Source organism: Nothobranchius furzeri, chromosome 12 (genome assembly GCF_043380555.1).
Source record: "Nothobranchius furzeri strain GRZ-AD chromosome 12, NfurGRZ-RIMD1, whole genome shotgun sequence".
Classification (NCBI taxonomy): Eukaryota; Metazoa; Chordata; class Actinopteri; order Cyprinodontiformes; family Nothobranchiidae; genus Nothobranchius; species Nothobranchius furzeri.
Window position 1 is genome coordinate 49,937,201 of NC_091752.1, and position 15,085 is coordinate 49,952,285.

At 44.4% G+C, this 15,085-nt stretch overlaps 1 protein-coding gene across 1 annotated transcript in view; it reads left to right on the forward strand.

The window, feature by feature from the left end:
- The window catches only part of LOC107376702 (alpha-1,6-mannosylglycoprotein 6-beta-N-acetylglucosaminyltransferase B), a 154,357-nt gene that overhangs the window by 43,919 nt on the left and 95,353 nt on the right, over positions 1–15,085 (forward strand). Inside the window, exons 3-6 of the mRNA XM_015945961.3 lie at positions 708–852; positions 11,154–11,263; positions 13,790–13,863; positions 14,528–14,695. Coding sequence (XP_015801447.3) covers positions 708–852; positions 11,154–11,263; positions 13,790–13,863; positions 14,528–14,695 — 497 coding nt within the window. The remainder of the gene's footprint in view (positions 1–707; positions 853–11,153; positions 11,264–13,789; positions 13,864–14,527; positions 14,696–15,085) is intronic.

Genomic DNA, 15,085 nt, shown 5'->3' on the forward strand with positions numbered 1-15,085 from the left:
TCTTTACCCCTTTTTATTGTATTTACTGGTTGTGAAATGTGACTTTTGTCTGTCTGCTGAGGGAATAAACTCTAAAAATCGTGAATGTGCGCACGCTGCAGACTCCATACCTTCATGCACTAGTTTTGCATCTACGAGACCCTAAAGAGAGACATCTTTATTCTCCTCAGATTCCCTTCATCAAAAATGACAAAACCATGCTTTTGAAAGCAAAAGCAAATCCAGAAAGTTGCCCTTCATCTTGATTTGAGTGTGGATAAAAAGACCAGCACAAGGTCAGGACCTTCATGCACTAACGATGCCGTCAGCAAAGTGTTTTGGCCTTCTTGTCTGCAGCTGTAGGCTTTTTAATTGGGCGAGCATTTGCCACCAGCATCATTCAGGTTTCCCTCTGGCGTGGTTGTTAATACTCTGAGTCAGGCAGGAAGGCAAATCCAATTCTGTGTGTTTTGCTGGAGCACCAGCTCCCAGTGGTGAGCAGCAGGGCTCAGCAACGCTGAGTTAACAGACAAATAAAAGGATGCTTAAAGGTAAACCAATGTGAAATGGGACCTTAGGTAATTATTTCGAATAATCAGATTTTATTATAGATAATCTGTAAAAATGTGGCTTCACACAGATTGATGATTTATTTTTTTGTGGAGTCCTTTTCTTGTATCTGGAGTGCTTTTATTACAATGGTTGTGTTTTCTTCCTCCTCTTTCCAGTGCTCGGTGGCCAAGAGTCTCGTGGCGTTTTGAGGAAAATCAGTGACATGCTGGAGATGATTATGAAAAGGATGGATGCTCTGTCTAGGCTGGGCAACACAAGTGACACTCACAGACTGGATGAGCTCAGCTCGGCTCTCGACAGGTACGAATCAAACAAATAAAAAATCCCTGGGAGTGTAACCTCCAGCAAAATAACAAGAATTTCAGATTCCCTTTCATCACTGGCAACGAGTGAAGAGGCAAATGTGTAAAGCAACAATGTTTATTAATGCTGAAAGTTTTTTGACCATTTGTTACAAATCAGTAAATGCATTCTGTCCTCACGGGCTTCCGTAGAAAGAAACATGGCATCCAATATGGCGTCGCCCAGAGACTTAGACTGCCATGAATTTTACAACAGATTTTTATGGTTATATGTTATGAAACCGCTAATATTTTTCAACAACTGGGTTTCTTTTAATTCATTTACTACAAAATTCCAATGGATACTTCCAGAGATTAGTTTGAAACATGATCGGTCACTCTGAGGTTAGCATTCAGGCTGAACGTGAAAATATTCTTCTACCCCTGTTTCCTGCATTAGCTGCAGATAGAAAATAGACACGGGAACCCTAGGATTAGAAAATCCAGTGGCATTTGCATGTCATCTTGTGAAATTAGCATTCATGGACTTACTCCACTTACTGTTGTTGGTTTAGCATCCAGGAGAGAGCAGAGCGCATTTCAGCAAGTAGAGGCTAACCGTTAGCATTAGTAACTCCACCACACAGCAGAGCTCATTCAGGTTTGTGTTTGTGGAGATAAAACATCAATTTTGCATAGCGAACAGAGTCAGTGGTAGAGTCATGTAGCTGTTAGCCAATCAGAGGCAGGAACGGAAATACGACTCCAAATTCTGCCGTGTTTAGCTCACTTCTAGCTCCTGAAACAGGAGCACCAGAGATGGACTCACATGGCGCTTGTTTACACTAGAGACCACCACAGATGTGTTGAAAAAACTGAGTGAACTTGGTCTTCAAAGCCATAGCTTACAGCGAGTTTTAGAAGATTTAAATGAGACAAATAAAGTCTCTGGTTCTACTTTGTGAAACTAACTTTTCTCAGAAATGATGCAAACAAAGAGGATAAAAGTAAAACTCACAAACTAATGTGAATCTAATCACAAACTAAGATTTTATTGAAGAGTTCTTTGATGTTGTTGCACTGCTCTGAAGTTTTATTTTCTTAGGAGAAAAAAACAGATCAGGATGATTTAAACTCCGATGGTTTACTTTTAAACCGTTTCTGTGCAGAGAAGTTGCTGTTTTGCTTTCTGACAAAGAAAATGCACGAAGGGGATTTTTGTTGCTTTAAAGAAGTGAGACGGGATCTGCAGGTGTCTCACTGGACAAGCTGCAGCTCAGAGTTGTGTGTGCTCTGTGGTATCCATGGTAACAACCTTCCGTCCTGCCCGCACCTGCTTTAGGTTTACAGAGAGAAGTCTTGCTTCCTCCATAACACAATCCTGTTTTCCTGCTCTTCACCATCTACTTTTCAAATATTATTTTCTCATGAACATTTTGATTTTCCACCTGCATTGACTTTTCCTCTGCAGAATGGCTCGTAGATACGCTCAGCCACTCGGATCCCATAGTTTAATTGGCCTCTCTGGGACTAAACTGGAAGCGTTAGTGACGAAGGCCATGTATTTATGTTGGTGGTGAAAAAAAATCTCACGCTCCCTGGCTCGACGTTGGTGTTGACCCATTAACTCAGAGGTAGAAATGTGGAAGAAACACTTATAAAGTCGATGGTCAGTGTGCATGAGCACTTGAATGCGTGTGTGCGGGATGAGAGTCCTCCGAAGTGCTGATTCATAAGGGTTGTTACGTCCCCGACAGGTGTTGTTAAAATGTGAAGGATGGGGAGAACATAAGAACTGGACAGTGGATATTAAAAATGGGGTTTTATTGAAACAAAAAGGTTCTAAAAACGTGCAAACAGATGACGACAGGCATTATAAAGGTAATACAGAACACAAACTGAACTCTCTAAAAGGTTAACATCACGACAAATTATCAACTATAACAACACCTGGTTAAAACTTTGTTGAAAGCTGTCACGCCATGTCCTGTCTTCTCTTAGGTTTTCGTCAGTGTCTCCGTTAATTGCTCCCACCTGCCTCTTGTTTCCCAATCACCATAGCTCCCTCTCCTCGTGTATTTAAACCCCTTCTGTTCTGTGTTCCATGTCGTGTCATTGTTTCAGTGTCCAGCGTGCTTCATTAAAGAAACTAATGGTAAAAGTTCCTACCTGTTTTCCTTCTTCCTCCCCGCGTTTGGATCCTTATCTGATCACCGCCTCGCGGCCCGGCACGCTCGTGACAGAATGACACGACCTCCTGAAGGGTCCAGCGGGGAGATCCTCCCATGGAAGTTTCTATTCCAGTTTCTCTCCGCCGACTATCGACCGGCTTCTCCTTCCCCAGCTCCAGCTCCGCCTCGCCGCAGACGGCGTCCCCGAACTTCTGCCTCGGCGTTCCTCGCCGCCCTTCCGGAACCGGACGGGAGGTCGGACGGAGAGACGCTCCGGGATCGCTCCAGCTTCGAGGGCACGAGGCTGGCTTTCTGCTCCCCCGGGGTCGGTCCACGGCGTGGGGAGGAACGCCGGAATCCACCGCAGCCCTGCGCTTCAGGACGGAGCTGCGAGCCCGTCGCTGAGCTCCAGCTGGACCACCTGCTCGCTGAGCTCCAGCTGGACGAACTGTTCGCGGCTCCGGCTGGACGCAGCTGCTTGGACCCGTCCCCGGTTGGACCAGCTGTCCCGCCTCCGGTCCACTCGGCTCCTCTGTCATCTATGGGAGGTGGAGCCACACCCACAATCCAGCCAACTGAACTGGCCAGTCACCGGGCTGAGCTGGTCCGGCTTCAACAGAGCGCCCATTCTAATCAGCTTCGACTGGACGCTCTGCGCTCCCTGTCTTCAGCACTAGCACTGCTCGTTCACTCAAGGCCTGTTCCAGGAGGGGTCCAAAAGCAGACGGTTCAGGCCCGGAAGCAGACGGTGCAGGCCCAGAAGCAGACGATTCCGGCCCAGAAGCAGACGATGTGGGCCCAGAAGCAGACGGTACCAGCCCAGAAGCAGACGGGTCCGGTGCAGGCCCAGAAGCAGACGTTACCAGCCCAGAAGTCGGCGGTTCGGAGACCGGCGGTCCAGAAGCCGGAGAACCAGAAGCCGATGGAGGGCGACGCCCCCGGGCCAGAAGCCGACGCCCCCGGACCACGGGTCGACGCCTCCCAAGTCGGCTCGTCTGATGTCGCCGCCTCCCAAGTCGGTTCGTCTGACGACGTCGCCTCCCAAGTCTGCTCGCCTGACGACGCCTCCTCTGAAGTCGGCTCCCAAGTCGACGTGGCCTCCTCTGAAGTCGGCACCCAAGTCGGCGTGGCCTCCTCTGAAGTCGGCTCCCAAGTCGGCGTGGCCTCCTCTCAAGTCGGCGTGGCCTCCTCTGAAGTCGGCTCCCAAGTCGACGTGGCCTCCTTTGAAGTCGGCTCCCAAGTCGACGTGGCCTCCTCTGAAGTCGGCTGCCAAGTCGACGTGGCCTCCTCTGAAGCCGGCTCCCAAGTCGACGTGGCCTCCTCTGAAGCCGGCTCCCAAGTCGACGTGGCCTCCTCTGAAGCCGGCTCCCAAGTCGACGCGGCCTCCTCTGAAGCCGGTTCGTCGGAAGTCGGCTTGTCTGTCGCCTCGTCTGATGACGTCGCCGCCCCTGAAGTCGGCTCGTCTGATGACGTCGCCGCCCCTGAAGTCTGCTCGTCTGATGACGTCGCCGCCCCTGAAGTCTGCTCGTCTGATGACGTCGCCGCCCCTGAAGTCGGCTCGTCTGATGACGTCGCCGCCCCTGAAGTCGGCTCGTCCGATGACGTCGCCGCCCCTGAAGTCGGCTCGTCCGATGACGTCGCCTCCTCTGAAGTCGGCTCGTCCGATGACCTCGCCTGTGGTCTGACGTCTCCTCCGTCTCCGGTTCCAATGGTGATTCTGAAGGTCACTCCGGTCCAGCCTGCAGGGACTTTGTCACCGGTCCAGCCTGTGTCATTGTTTCAGTGTCCAGCGTGCTTCATTAAAGAAACTAATGGTAAAAGTTCCTACCTGTTTTCCTTCTTCCTCCCCACGTTTGGATCCTTATCTGATCACCGCCTCACGGCCCGGCACGCTCATGACAAAAGCTTAACTGAACAGAAGGCGTTTTAACATCCAGAAGTTGATAAAAGTTCCAAAACAATCTATTGACCTAAAACACCTGGCAAAAACTTAATTTAAAAGCTTTACCGAACTGAAGTTGTTTAAAACTGAAGTCAATAAACTTGCCACAAACAAAGTTAACCTTTAAAACCAAACTGCAAAAAGATCCCACCGGATCATCCAAAAACTTATCACCAAGAGTTAAAAACTACCAAAGTTTAAAACTCCTCCAAACGAAAGGGGTTGAAAACAAACAAAACCTGGAGGACAGCAGAACCCCTGCAATGCTGCCTCTCAGGCCTAGTCCACACGTAGCCGGGGTTTTTTAAAAACGAATATCCGCCCCGCCAAAAACTTGCATCCACATCACCGCGTTTGAAAAACAAACTCTGTCCACACGTACCCGGATAAATACGTTGTTAAGGACATGCCAGACCTGTAGGCGGCAGGACTTCCCCGTTCTTAACCTCGTCCTTCGTCTGTGGTCTTCCGCAAGGAGCAGTAATTCCGCTTGCAAAAACAAACAAGCAGAAAGCGCTTGGACAATTGATGGATCGGGTAGTGACAGAGCGCAGCTCTGAGGGCTTCCATGATGCCGGCTAGTGTAAACACAGGTCGCACACGTGATGTCAGCATTTTTTTGTCGCGGAAAGTGACGTTGCGGACCTTAAAACTCCGGTTTTGTCCGTCCACACGCAGACACCCAAAACGGAGAAAACGCAGATCTTCACTTTGGCCGGAGTTTTTAAAGATCCGTGCCTATGGTGCCTATCTCCAGCGGTCAACGGGCAATCAGGCGGAGTACACCCTGGACAGGTTTCCAGTCCATCGCAGGGCAACACAGAGACACACAGGACAAACAATCACACACACACACACACACACACACACACACACACACACACACACACACACACACACACACACACACACACACACACACACACACACACACACACACACAAACACACACACACACACACACACACACACACACACACACACACACACACACACACACACACACACACACACACACACACACCCCTAAGGACAATTTGGACAAACCAATTACCTAACAGACACTTTTTTGGACTGTGGGAGGAAGCCGGAGAACCTGGAGAGAACCCATGCTTGCACATTAGTTTCTTTAAAAAATTTAAATTTCATTTTCTTGCTAATGGAAAGCACATTGAATTGCCTCTGTGTATGAAATGTACAAAAAAAATAAAGCTGCCTTGGCGTGCCTAAAACAGGGCAGAACTCCTTCGAGCTTGTGTTATTTGTGGAGATAAAACATCAACGTTGCAGAGCAAACAAAGTCAGTGGTAGAGTTGTGTTGCTGTTAGCCAATCAGAGGCAAGATGTCTGAATATCAGGAAGTAAAACTTCAAATCCTGCCATCTGTAGATCAGCTCTCCTCTGGCTCCTGAAACGGGAACTTGGTGTCATGTTTTGCTGCTCAGACACACAAAAGAAATTAGAATTATTTTATTTGTTCATGTTTGATCTGCAGTCTTCCTGAGAATCAATTCTTAGGGTCACAAGTTATCATCATTATTCTCCCTTGGGTGTGGCCAACCCATACAGTCATTTGACCTAAAAAAAACATTCATCACATCTAATAAAATAAAACTTATTGAATAAGACACAGTGAATTTAAATGAACAAGAAAATTACAGCAACAACAGCAGCCTCCATGAAAAATCAGACCCCTACCGCTGGATCTGCACCCGGATGTGAACTGTTGTTCTGTTTGCTTTCATTATTATTTTTTGGGAGTTTTTTTTTGTGAATTTTCCAGGTTTTCTGACATTCACAGCTGTTTAATGAGCAATGTAATTTCCGGGATCCCAGTGTACAAGAGGGCTCATTAAAATAATTCATTGAAGTGTTTGTTTTCATGTAAGCTGCTAATGATACCCAACAGTACAGATGTTACATCACTGAATATTACTTTTTTTGTGGAGTACACGGCAGCGATCATTAAAGCCGCGTGCCGATCGGCTCAAGTTTGAGTTCAGGAGCTGCTTTTATATTTAGAGTTTGTGATGAAGAATACGTGGAGGTAAAAGAAAGCAGACTTCGGCAGTAGCAGTGACTTGTTTGAAGGTTTTCTTCATGCAAAAATATTTTTCATCATCTTCTGTGTTTGATTAGAGCTGAAAAAGGAGGCAAACATGAGCTAATTACGAGGAAACAATGTGAAATTATGATTTAGCATTTTAAGGAATGTGTTTCACAATTAGTTAGTGCTCCAGACCATGGCGTAGTTTTGACTTTACACGTTGGGGGGGGGGGGGGGGGGGGGGTTGGGGAACACAACTGGCATGGGTTCAGGGGGAGGGGTGTCCTTACAGTAAGTATACAAAAATATGCATAAAACTACAACCTAGAGGCTCTTTAATGCAATGTCAGGAATGCAGAACTGTCAAGTACACAGGTGGCAGGAATTGCCAATCACACGTTAGCAAAGCCAATGGATGAGCTTTTGGACAGTTCCAACAGGCTATAACGTGAGCTGTTGCCTTCTACTTGGTCCCTGTGCTCAACCAGTGTCTACTTAACCAGCGTAATATTGTTTTTGGACGGTAAAAAGTGCAGGAGACAAAAACTGACTTTGGAAGAAAAAGTGTGTGTGTGTGTGTGTGTGTGTGTGTGGGGGGGGGGCATGTCCCCCTTGCCCCCCCAAAAAACTTTGCCCATGCTCCAGACTGTTATTTATAGCTCAAATGTAATATTCCTAAGACTGTGAGTGTTTCTCAATGTCAAGGCACCTGGCCTTGCGAGGCGATGTCTTGCGAGGCCAGGTGCCTTGCTTAAGAGGACACTGTCCTTCCTTGGTCAAAACGGTTAAATGGAACAGACTTGCATCACGTGACCGCGGCTTCCACGGCAGTCACGTAACGTCACGTGACAACGTTATATTTTATATGTATTCGTTTCAATATAAATATATAATGAGCATTTTACTTTTTAAATTGTGTATATGTTTATTAAATTAAATATATAAGTGAGTTACTACCTGCTGGCCACCAAAGCTGCAACTACTAAGCAACTAACCAACCATAGAAAACTTCTTTGGATCTAAAAGAACATTTTAAATTAGTTGACTTACCTCTAAACTTGAAATTTGCCCCAGAAGTAGCTGCTGGCTTCTGATCCTCCATCCTTTTGAAAATACCGCACTGTATTCTGGGAAATTTTGGACCAAGGCTAGGCTACAACACGCCTCCTGTGTATCCTAGCTCAGCTAGCTAAACAGCTAACAAATGGAGAACACGCGCCTCGGTAGAACATGAACATAGGAACACGTCTTGGCGGCTCCTGATGACGTATCTCCAAGGCAACCGGGGTGGGGGCCAAGACATCAAGCCGAGGTTTCTTGGCATTGAGAAATACCCCTTGTTTGCCTTTTTCTAAGTGTAGTTGGCAGCCGTGTTGAAGTCATGGAAAGGTAAAGTCAGAATAGGATAGAAGCATTGTTCTCCTTCTTCAACCCCTCTCTCTTTATTCTGCTCTCCCCACCTATTCCACCTTCCTCAGGATTCACTGATTTCCCTCTTTCCTATTCACTCTCTCTCTTTCTTAACATTTTTCCTTTTAAATCCCAGTTGCCTTTTTTTGCTCATTTTAAATATATTTTTAAACATTTTCTAAATGCTTTTTTATATTAAAATTTTTGTTTTTGTTTTTGTGAAGCACCTCGTGATTTTTATGTTGAGAGGCGCTATAGAAATGATACTTTCTTCTTCTTCATTGGGGATCTTTATGTGTAACAGAAGCAAAGTAGATTCACAAGAAGAATACAAGGTGGACTCGAGTCACATGACTTGGACTTGACTCAAGACTTGTGACTTACTTGTGACTTGCAAAGCAGTGACTTGGTCACACCTCTGTACAAGGCTCTACTCTGAATAAATGATATTAAATATACTGATTTTCTGAACCAGAACTAGAACCAATAACAAAACTAGATTTTTTGGCACCTAATTAAAAGTCATTTCAGAATTAAATGAAAAGCAAAATCTCAGGATGAAAAGTGGAAAAATCAAAAATAAAATCGAAGAGTTTTTGGTTTGACTGTTTGTCTTTTAAAGTTTGTTGCCTTGTTTGTTGTGTTGTATCATTGTTTCCATCCATTCATTTTCTTTACCGTCTTACCCATGCAGGGTAGTGGGACGCTGGCTAGCTCCAGCAGTCTACGAGCTAACAGGCAGGGTATACCCTGGACAGGTTGCCAGTCCATCGCAGGACAACACAGAGACACACAATTCCAACACGTTTATTTCCAGTTAGCATTACTTTGCTCTGTTGATTATTTTGGTTGGATCCGTCGGCTTTAATCTTTCCTGATTTCCTCTCACCTGCTGCTCACGTAAGTTCTCCCGGTTTATAATCAGCTCAGTTTACTTTGTTTAGAGCCAGATCCTTTCTCTTAAAGAGCAAATTGCAGGTTAGAGACTCCCATGAACCAATGTTTAGAGAAACATAAGAGAAACTCGTTTTAAACATTTTTTTTCACATACATAAATTATTTAGGCTTTTAGAGTCATTTTTGGAAGAAAATTATTATTTTTTTTGGCCAAACCAAGTGACGTCATCTGAGGGAGTCCTGTTAGTTTAATCCAGTGAAAAATATGGATTGTAATGCCAGCTCTGAAGCAGAGGAAACTTTAAATATTTACAGTTATCCTCATGATTGAGCAAAACCATAAAGTTATGAGTTTGTTGCACGCCCCAGAGAGCAGAGACAAACCAGAGGGAGAAACCATCGGCCAAAGCAAAGAGATTAAGGAGGAGAAGCAGGCGGTAGCAGCGGGTGTTTGGTGAGTTAAGGATGTTAGCTTAAATTCGTGTGCTTACATCACAATATCGTTTAGATTACCAGACAATTAAAATATTATTGGTCAGTTAATATAATATTAATACTAATGAGCATCTGCCAGCGGTCTCATACTCGTTAATATCCATTCACGCAACGTAGTTTAGCGCTTAGAGAGAGAGACAGAGAGACACCTGTGATCCGGTTCTGGAGCTCATGCTGGCTTCTGTGAGCTGGATCCAACCCAGACATCAATGAGCCAGTTGAGCTGATTTTTTTTAAAGCTGCACACGATCCTCACCTAGAGGTCCACGGTGGTTCTGATCTGGTTCCGACCCAGAAAGTTTGCTCGGCTGGCCCGCTGAGCTGAGAGAGAGATGCCTGTGATCCGGTTCTGGAGCTCATGTGGGCTTCTGTGAGCTGGATTTGACCTAAACATGAGCGAGACAGTTGAGCTGGTATTTTTTATTATCAAGAGCAACGTCTTCCTGTGGTGTCCGTGAGGACGCACGGGATTGGTTAGCGTTCCTCCCATAGATATGTCTATAAACACGTGTTTATAGACATATCTATGGTTCCTCCTGCGTCTGTCACAGCCGTGGGTGGGGTTTTAGCGGGTGAGTTTGACTGACTTCGAGGAGGTTTGTTGAGATGAACGGTTCTCGACAGGGACTCGGCTCTCATCATTCACTTTGAAAATCCGTTCAAAAGATTTGATTCATTCGTGAACGTCAGTCACATCACTAGCATTTGTGTTCTCCACAATTTCCCGTTGAAACACACGATACCTCTTCTGGGCATTTTCCCGTCCGTCCTCTGACAGAACTTGTAAGGCAGTAGTTGTAGTGGTAGAGTGCCTTTTTAGCCCTGTCGGGTTTGTTTCAACTCCTGAGAAAAGTGTTGTACCAACGAGAAAAATATATTTGTAAAAGTCTGTGAGCCAGCTTTAATGGACATACTGGCTTTTACACATGATTTATTAAAAACAGTGCTTTAAGTGGGCTGCTTACTGGGACTTTTTTTTTCTAAGCATACGCTGCATACGGGTGGTTTTTCAGTCAAATCTCCGAAATGACTGGACAAACTGTAGCCTGTATTTGATATAGCGCCTTCTGTAGTCCTAGAACCCCCCCAAGGCACTTTACAACACAATCAGTCATTCAGCCATGCATACACACCCAGTCACACCCTGGTGGTGATGAGCTACATTTTAGCCACAGCTGCCCTGGGGCTCACTGACTTGTATGTCTTCAGGTAAACAAAAAATTTCTCCAAAGCTTAATTTTTAATTGTGCAGCCGATGAAAACATTTAAAAAGAGGGATGGATCTTTTCCATTTTTTTAAAAACATCGGAGCAATTTTCACTTATTTTTGTGTTTCTGTGTTTGGTTTAACTGACCAGGATTCAGCCGATGGGACTGGTGGAACGGATCCAGGCTATTGCCCAGAATATGTCTGACATGGCGGTGCGGGTGGAGCAGATCCTGCAGCGCAGCATGGCCAGCAGCCGAGGTACGATTTGAGTCTTACACCATTACAAGACCCCGAACATACATCCCTGTGGAGCGCCACATACGGTTTTAAGCCTAATTTACAAATACACCTACACATTTTGAACTCATTCATTCTGAATCATGCAACTCAACAATTTGCACTTCATTTTTGTTCAAATAGAACATAATTGGCCTTTTTCATCAAACATTACAAATATTCCAACTGTTTTCCACTATTTGTGTCAGGATAAATGAGTTCTATTGTCTCTGTCATATAATATGGCAACTGCAGGAGTTATAGATTATAGTGATGAATAACTACGATCTTATTCAGATCCTAGTTTCGCCAGCCTTCTCTAATAACCTTCATTCTCAGCTACTTCACACAACAGAAAATAGAAATCCAGTGAATTAACAATTCAGTTTCCTCATGTTTTTTCTCAATCCTCAGCGTGCACTTGACTGTACACAGTTTAACACACTGTCTCATTAAAACATGCCAGAACTTTTCTCCTCTCGTCATAATGTCTGATATGTTATTAAAATAAGGCAGGGAAGAGCCTGGCTTTGACGGCGAGAGGTAGTAGCGTGTTTCCTTGTGAGAGGTCTGTCGTTATCATGCTAATCTGATAGAATGGCTGGCAATTATTTGTCTGTGTGATTGTGCTCTTTGACGGTTGGCAGCAAGCCAGTGGAGGAGCTGCAACCGCTCCTTTAATTAGGCTTACTGGTGCCGGGCTTCAAGGAAAAGAAAGGGGGAAGGAAGGAAGGATGGGGAAAGGTAGCAAGGGTGTAAGGAGAGGGAAGGAAAAAATATTAAGGGAACAGAACAGGAGGTAGGATGATTATTTGTGTGATTCATGCTAATGTGGTATTTGAATAATAAACCCAGTGAGTGAGTTTACAGACTTGGCCATTCAGCAGGTTTAAGAAAGCTCTGACTCCAAGTCACCTGGTCTCATCAATAACAGCAGTGCACGCACTTCTGGCCAAAAAAAGCAAAGGAAAAAAGCAAGATCGCCACTTGCATTTTACAGAACAAATAGCAACTCGAGTCTTCCATCACATAAGCACCGCAGTCATTAACACGTTTTAGCTCCCAGCAAGTGATTTTACTCCAAGCCAGTGAGCAGGTAACTTCCTGGAAGAAGTGGTTGTTTATGAAATTTCTCTCCTGAGAAAATACGATAGATCAGTATTTTATTGTGAAATGAGAGCATGATATTTTATTTTTGAACTTTTGCAGACTCTAGGGCCAGCAAGGATGTTCTGGTGATGGTTTTATGCTTTGGTGTAAGTCAACTATACGCAAGGGGAAGAAAATCAAATGAACTGGGGAAAAATGCCAAAACAATCATACCATGAGATGTTTCCAAAAGTCAAAGCTACGGGTAGTTTGGTTGTGTGTCTCTGGCCAGGTGCATGAGCTAATAAGCAGTCAAAACCAATTCAGAATATAAACAATCAATGCAAATAAACTATACTCGACAAGTACGCAAGAGCATACTAGCGTACTTGGGTGTGGAAATATTGCTGTTTGTGCTGATGATGCTGCAGTTCTCCTTTTGAACACCATGTGCCACTAATAAGATATCAATACCAGTAAATAGCAGGAATGGCAGAAGAAGAGTTTATCACTGTAAAAAGTGGTGCTTCTCATGTCAAGGAACCTTGCTTTGATATCTTGGTCCCGCCCCGGTTTTCTAGGAGATACATCAGGAACGTCAAGGCGTGTTCCTATGTTCATGTTCTACCGAGGCGTGTTTTCTATTTGTTAGCCGTTGCTAAAGTTGCTAAGCAAGCAGTGTTAATGGTTGGGTTGCATTGCTGTTAGCCTGGCCTGCCAGACTCGTCCTCTGTTTAATTCTGTGCAGAGAAAGGGTCTGGGAACTCTCCTACTCAAATAACCCCACCCCCTGAGAATCCTAACCGAGCCAATCAGCGCTGAGTAGCCTACGTCACACTCCACAACACCGAGTTTGTCATAAACATGGAGACTGAAGCGTCGTTTTCTCTTTCCTCTGTTCTAAATGACTTGGAAATGTCTTTAAATCCACAACAAGTAGAAGCGCTAAAAGCCTTTCTTCTAAAAAAAAAAAAGATTTTTCGCGCCGTTGCCAGACGCCATTTTTGACTTCAGCTAAAAATTTACAGCATTGTGCGGTGCAGTCTGCATTTCCGTCCTCTGATTGGTTATTTTTGAGCTGGCTAGCCGCCCCTCATGTGCCTCTCTGCCTGTGAGTAACCAGACTCTTTCTCTGTCCAGAATCAAACAGAGGATGAGTCTGTCAGGCCAGGCCACATTGCTGTAGCCAATCAGAAGCAAGTTGTCCAAATATCCATGGATAAGACTCCAAATCCTGCCGTTTTCTGCCCACCTTTTCTCTGCCTGACTTCTCCTTCCTGAAAAAGGAACACCAGAGTTTTTTTTCCTACAGAGAACAACTCCCAATGCATTCATTTATACTAGAAACCACACACAATTTATTAAAAAAATAGTGAATGAGAGCTTTGAGTGAAATACTTCTTACTTCTTTCTTTCCAGTTCGGGAAGGAGCCTTCGGATTATGTGAAACTCCCAAAGATCCCCGTTACCCAGACTGCACCAGCAAGATGGATGTAAGTCCTAACGCCCAACTGAACAGAAAGCATTTATCACTTTTGTCATTTCTTAATGACTTCCCTGGGCAAAAATTCACCATCCTCTTTTTAAATAAATTGTTTGAAATATTTGAAAACTCAGAGTCTGAAAGCTACCGTACATAGGTGTGGATGGCAGAAAAGGCATGTGTTACACAGAGAAGAGTGGAGTAAAAAGTTATGTCTAATTGGCATTTTGTAAACTACACAATGTAGTAGAGCACTACATGCTATTTGGTAGATGCAATAGCAAAGGGGAAATAAAGCCCACAAAACTAGAGCATGTTTAAAGTGTGCTGTTCGTTAATCATGTCTGGAAAGATTCAGTCTTTGTCCAACAGACTGGAACATCAGATGTATATAAATAGCTCCAACAGCTGGGATATTGTAACCATGGTAACATATAAGAGGTAATGTTTGTACTCATCAGTGATGGAAGTAGGTCTTAATTGTCCTGTTGTTTAGTTTTGCACCAAATATATCTCGACATACAAAAAGGCTTTACTTTGTCATTGGAGTTGATTTGTGAGGAAACATTTGTGTTACAATCCATCTGCCTCGTATCCTGAATGTAGAAAGTGAAAATGCACAAATGTAGTAGTGAATACATGAAGTGTTCCACTCTCCAACCTTTATTGTCTAGTGGATGCGCACTCGTTGGACCTCCGACCCCTGCTACGCGTTTTACGGCGTTGACGGCTCCGACTGCTCCTTCCTCATCTACCTGAGTGAAGTGGAGTGGTTCTGCCCCCCGCTGGCCTGGAGGAACCAGACCATTACCCCCACCCAGAGGCCTCTCCCCAAGAAACAGGTAGCATTCGACTTCCACACCATTAGTTTTACGTTCACTATAATAACACAGTCGGCTGAAGAGGGGGAACATCGAACATGGCAATAATGTCATTTAGAGTGAAAACATTAGCCACTAATGCAACCACATTTGTGAAGTGCCTGGAAGGTACAAATAAAACAGGAAAACACAGTTGGTGAAAAAGCCCAGAACATCTAGGATGTTAATCTAGATTATGTAAACATTAAAATAATGGCTAATTTCTAGGAAGTAATAATGGGTGTGTAAAAATCTTTACTTAAATAAACATATAAATAATTTAAAATGAATCAGTAACTAATTAAAAACAATATTTCAACATCACATATAAAAGGGATATTACAGATGTGTTAAAAGTAACAATTTTACACT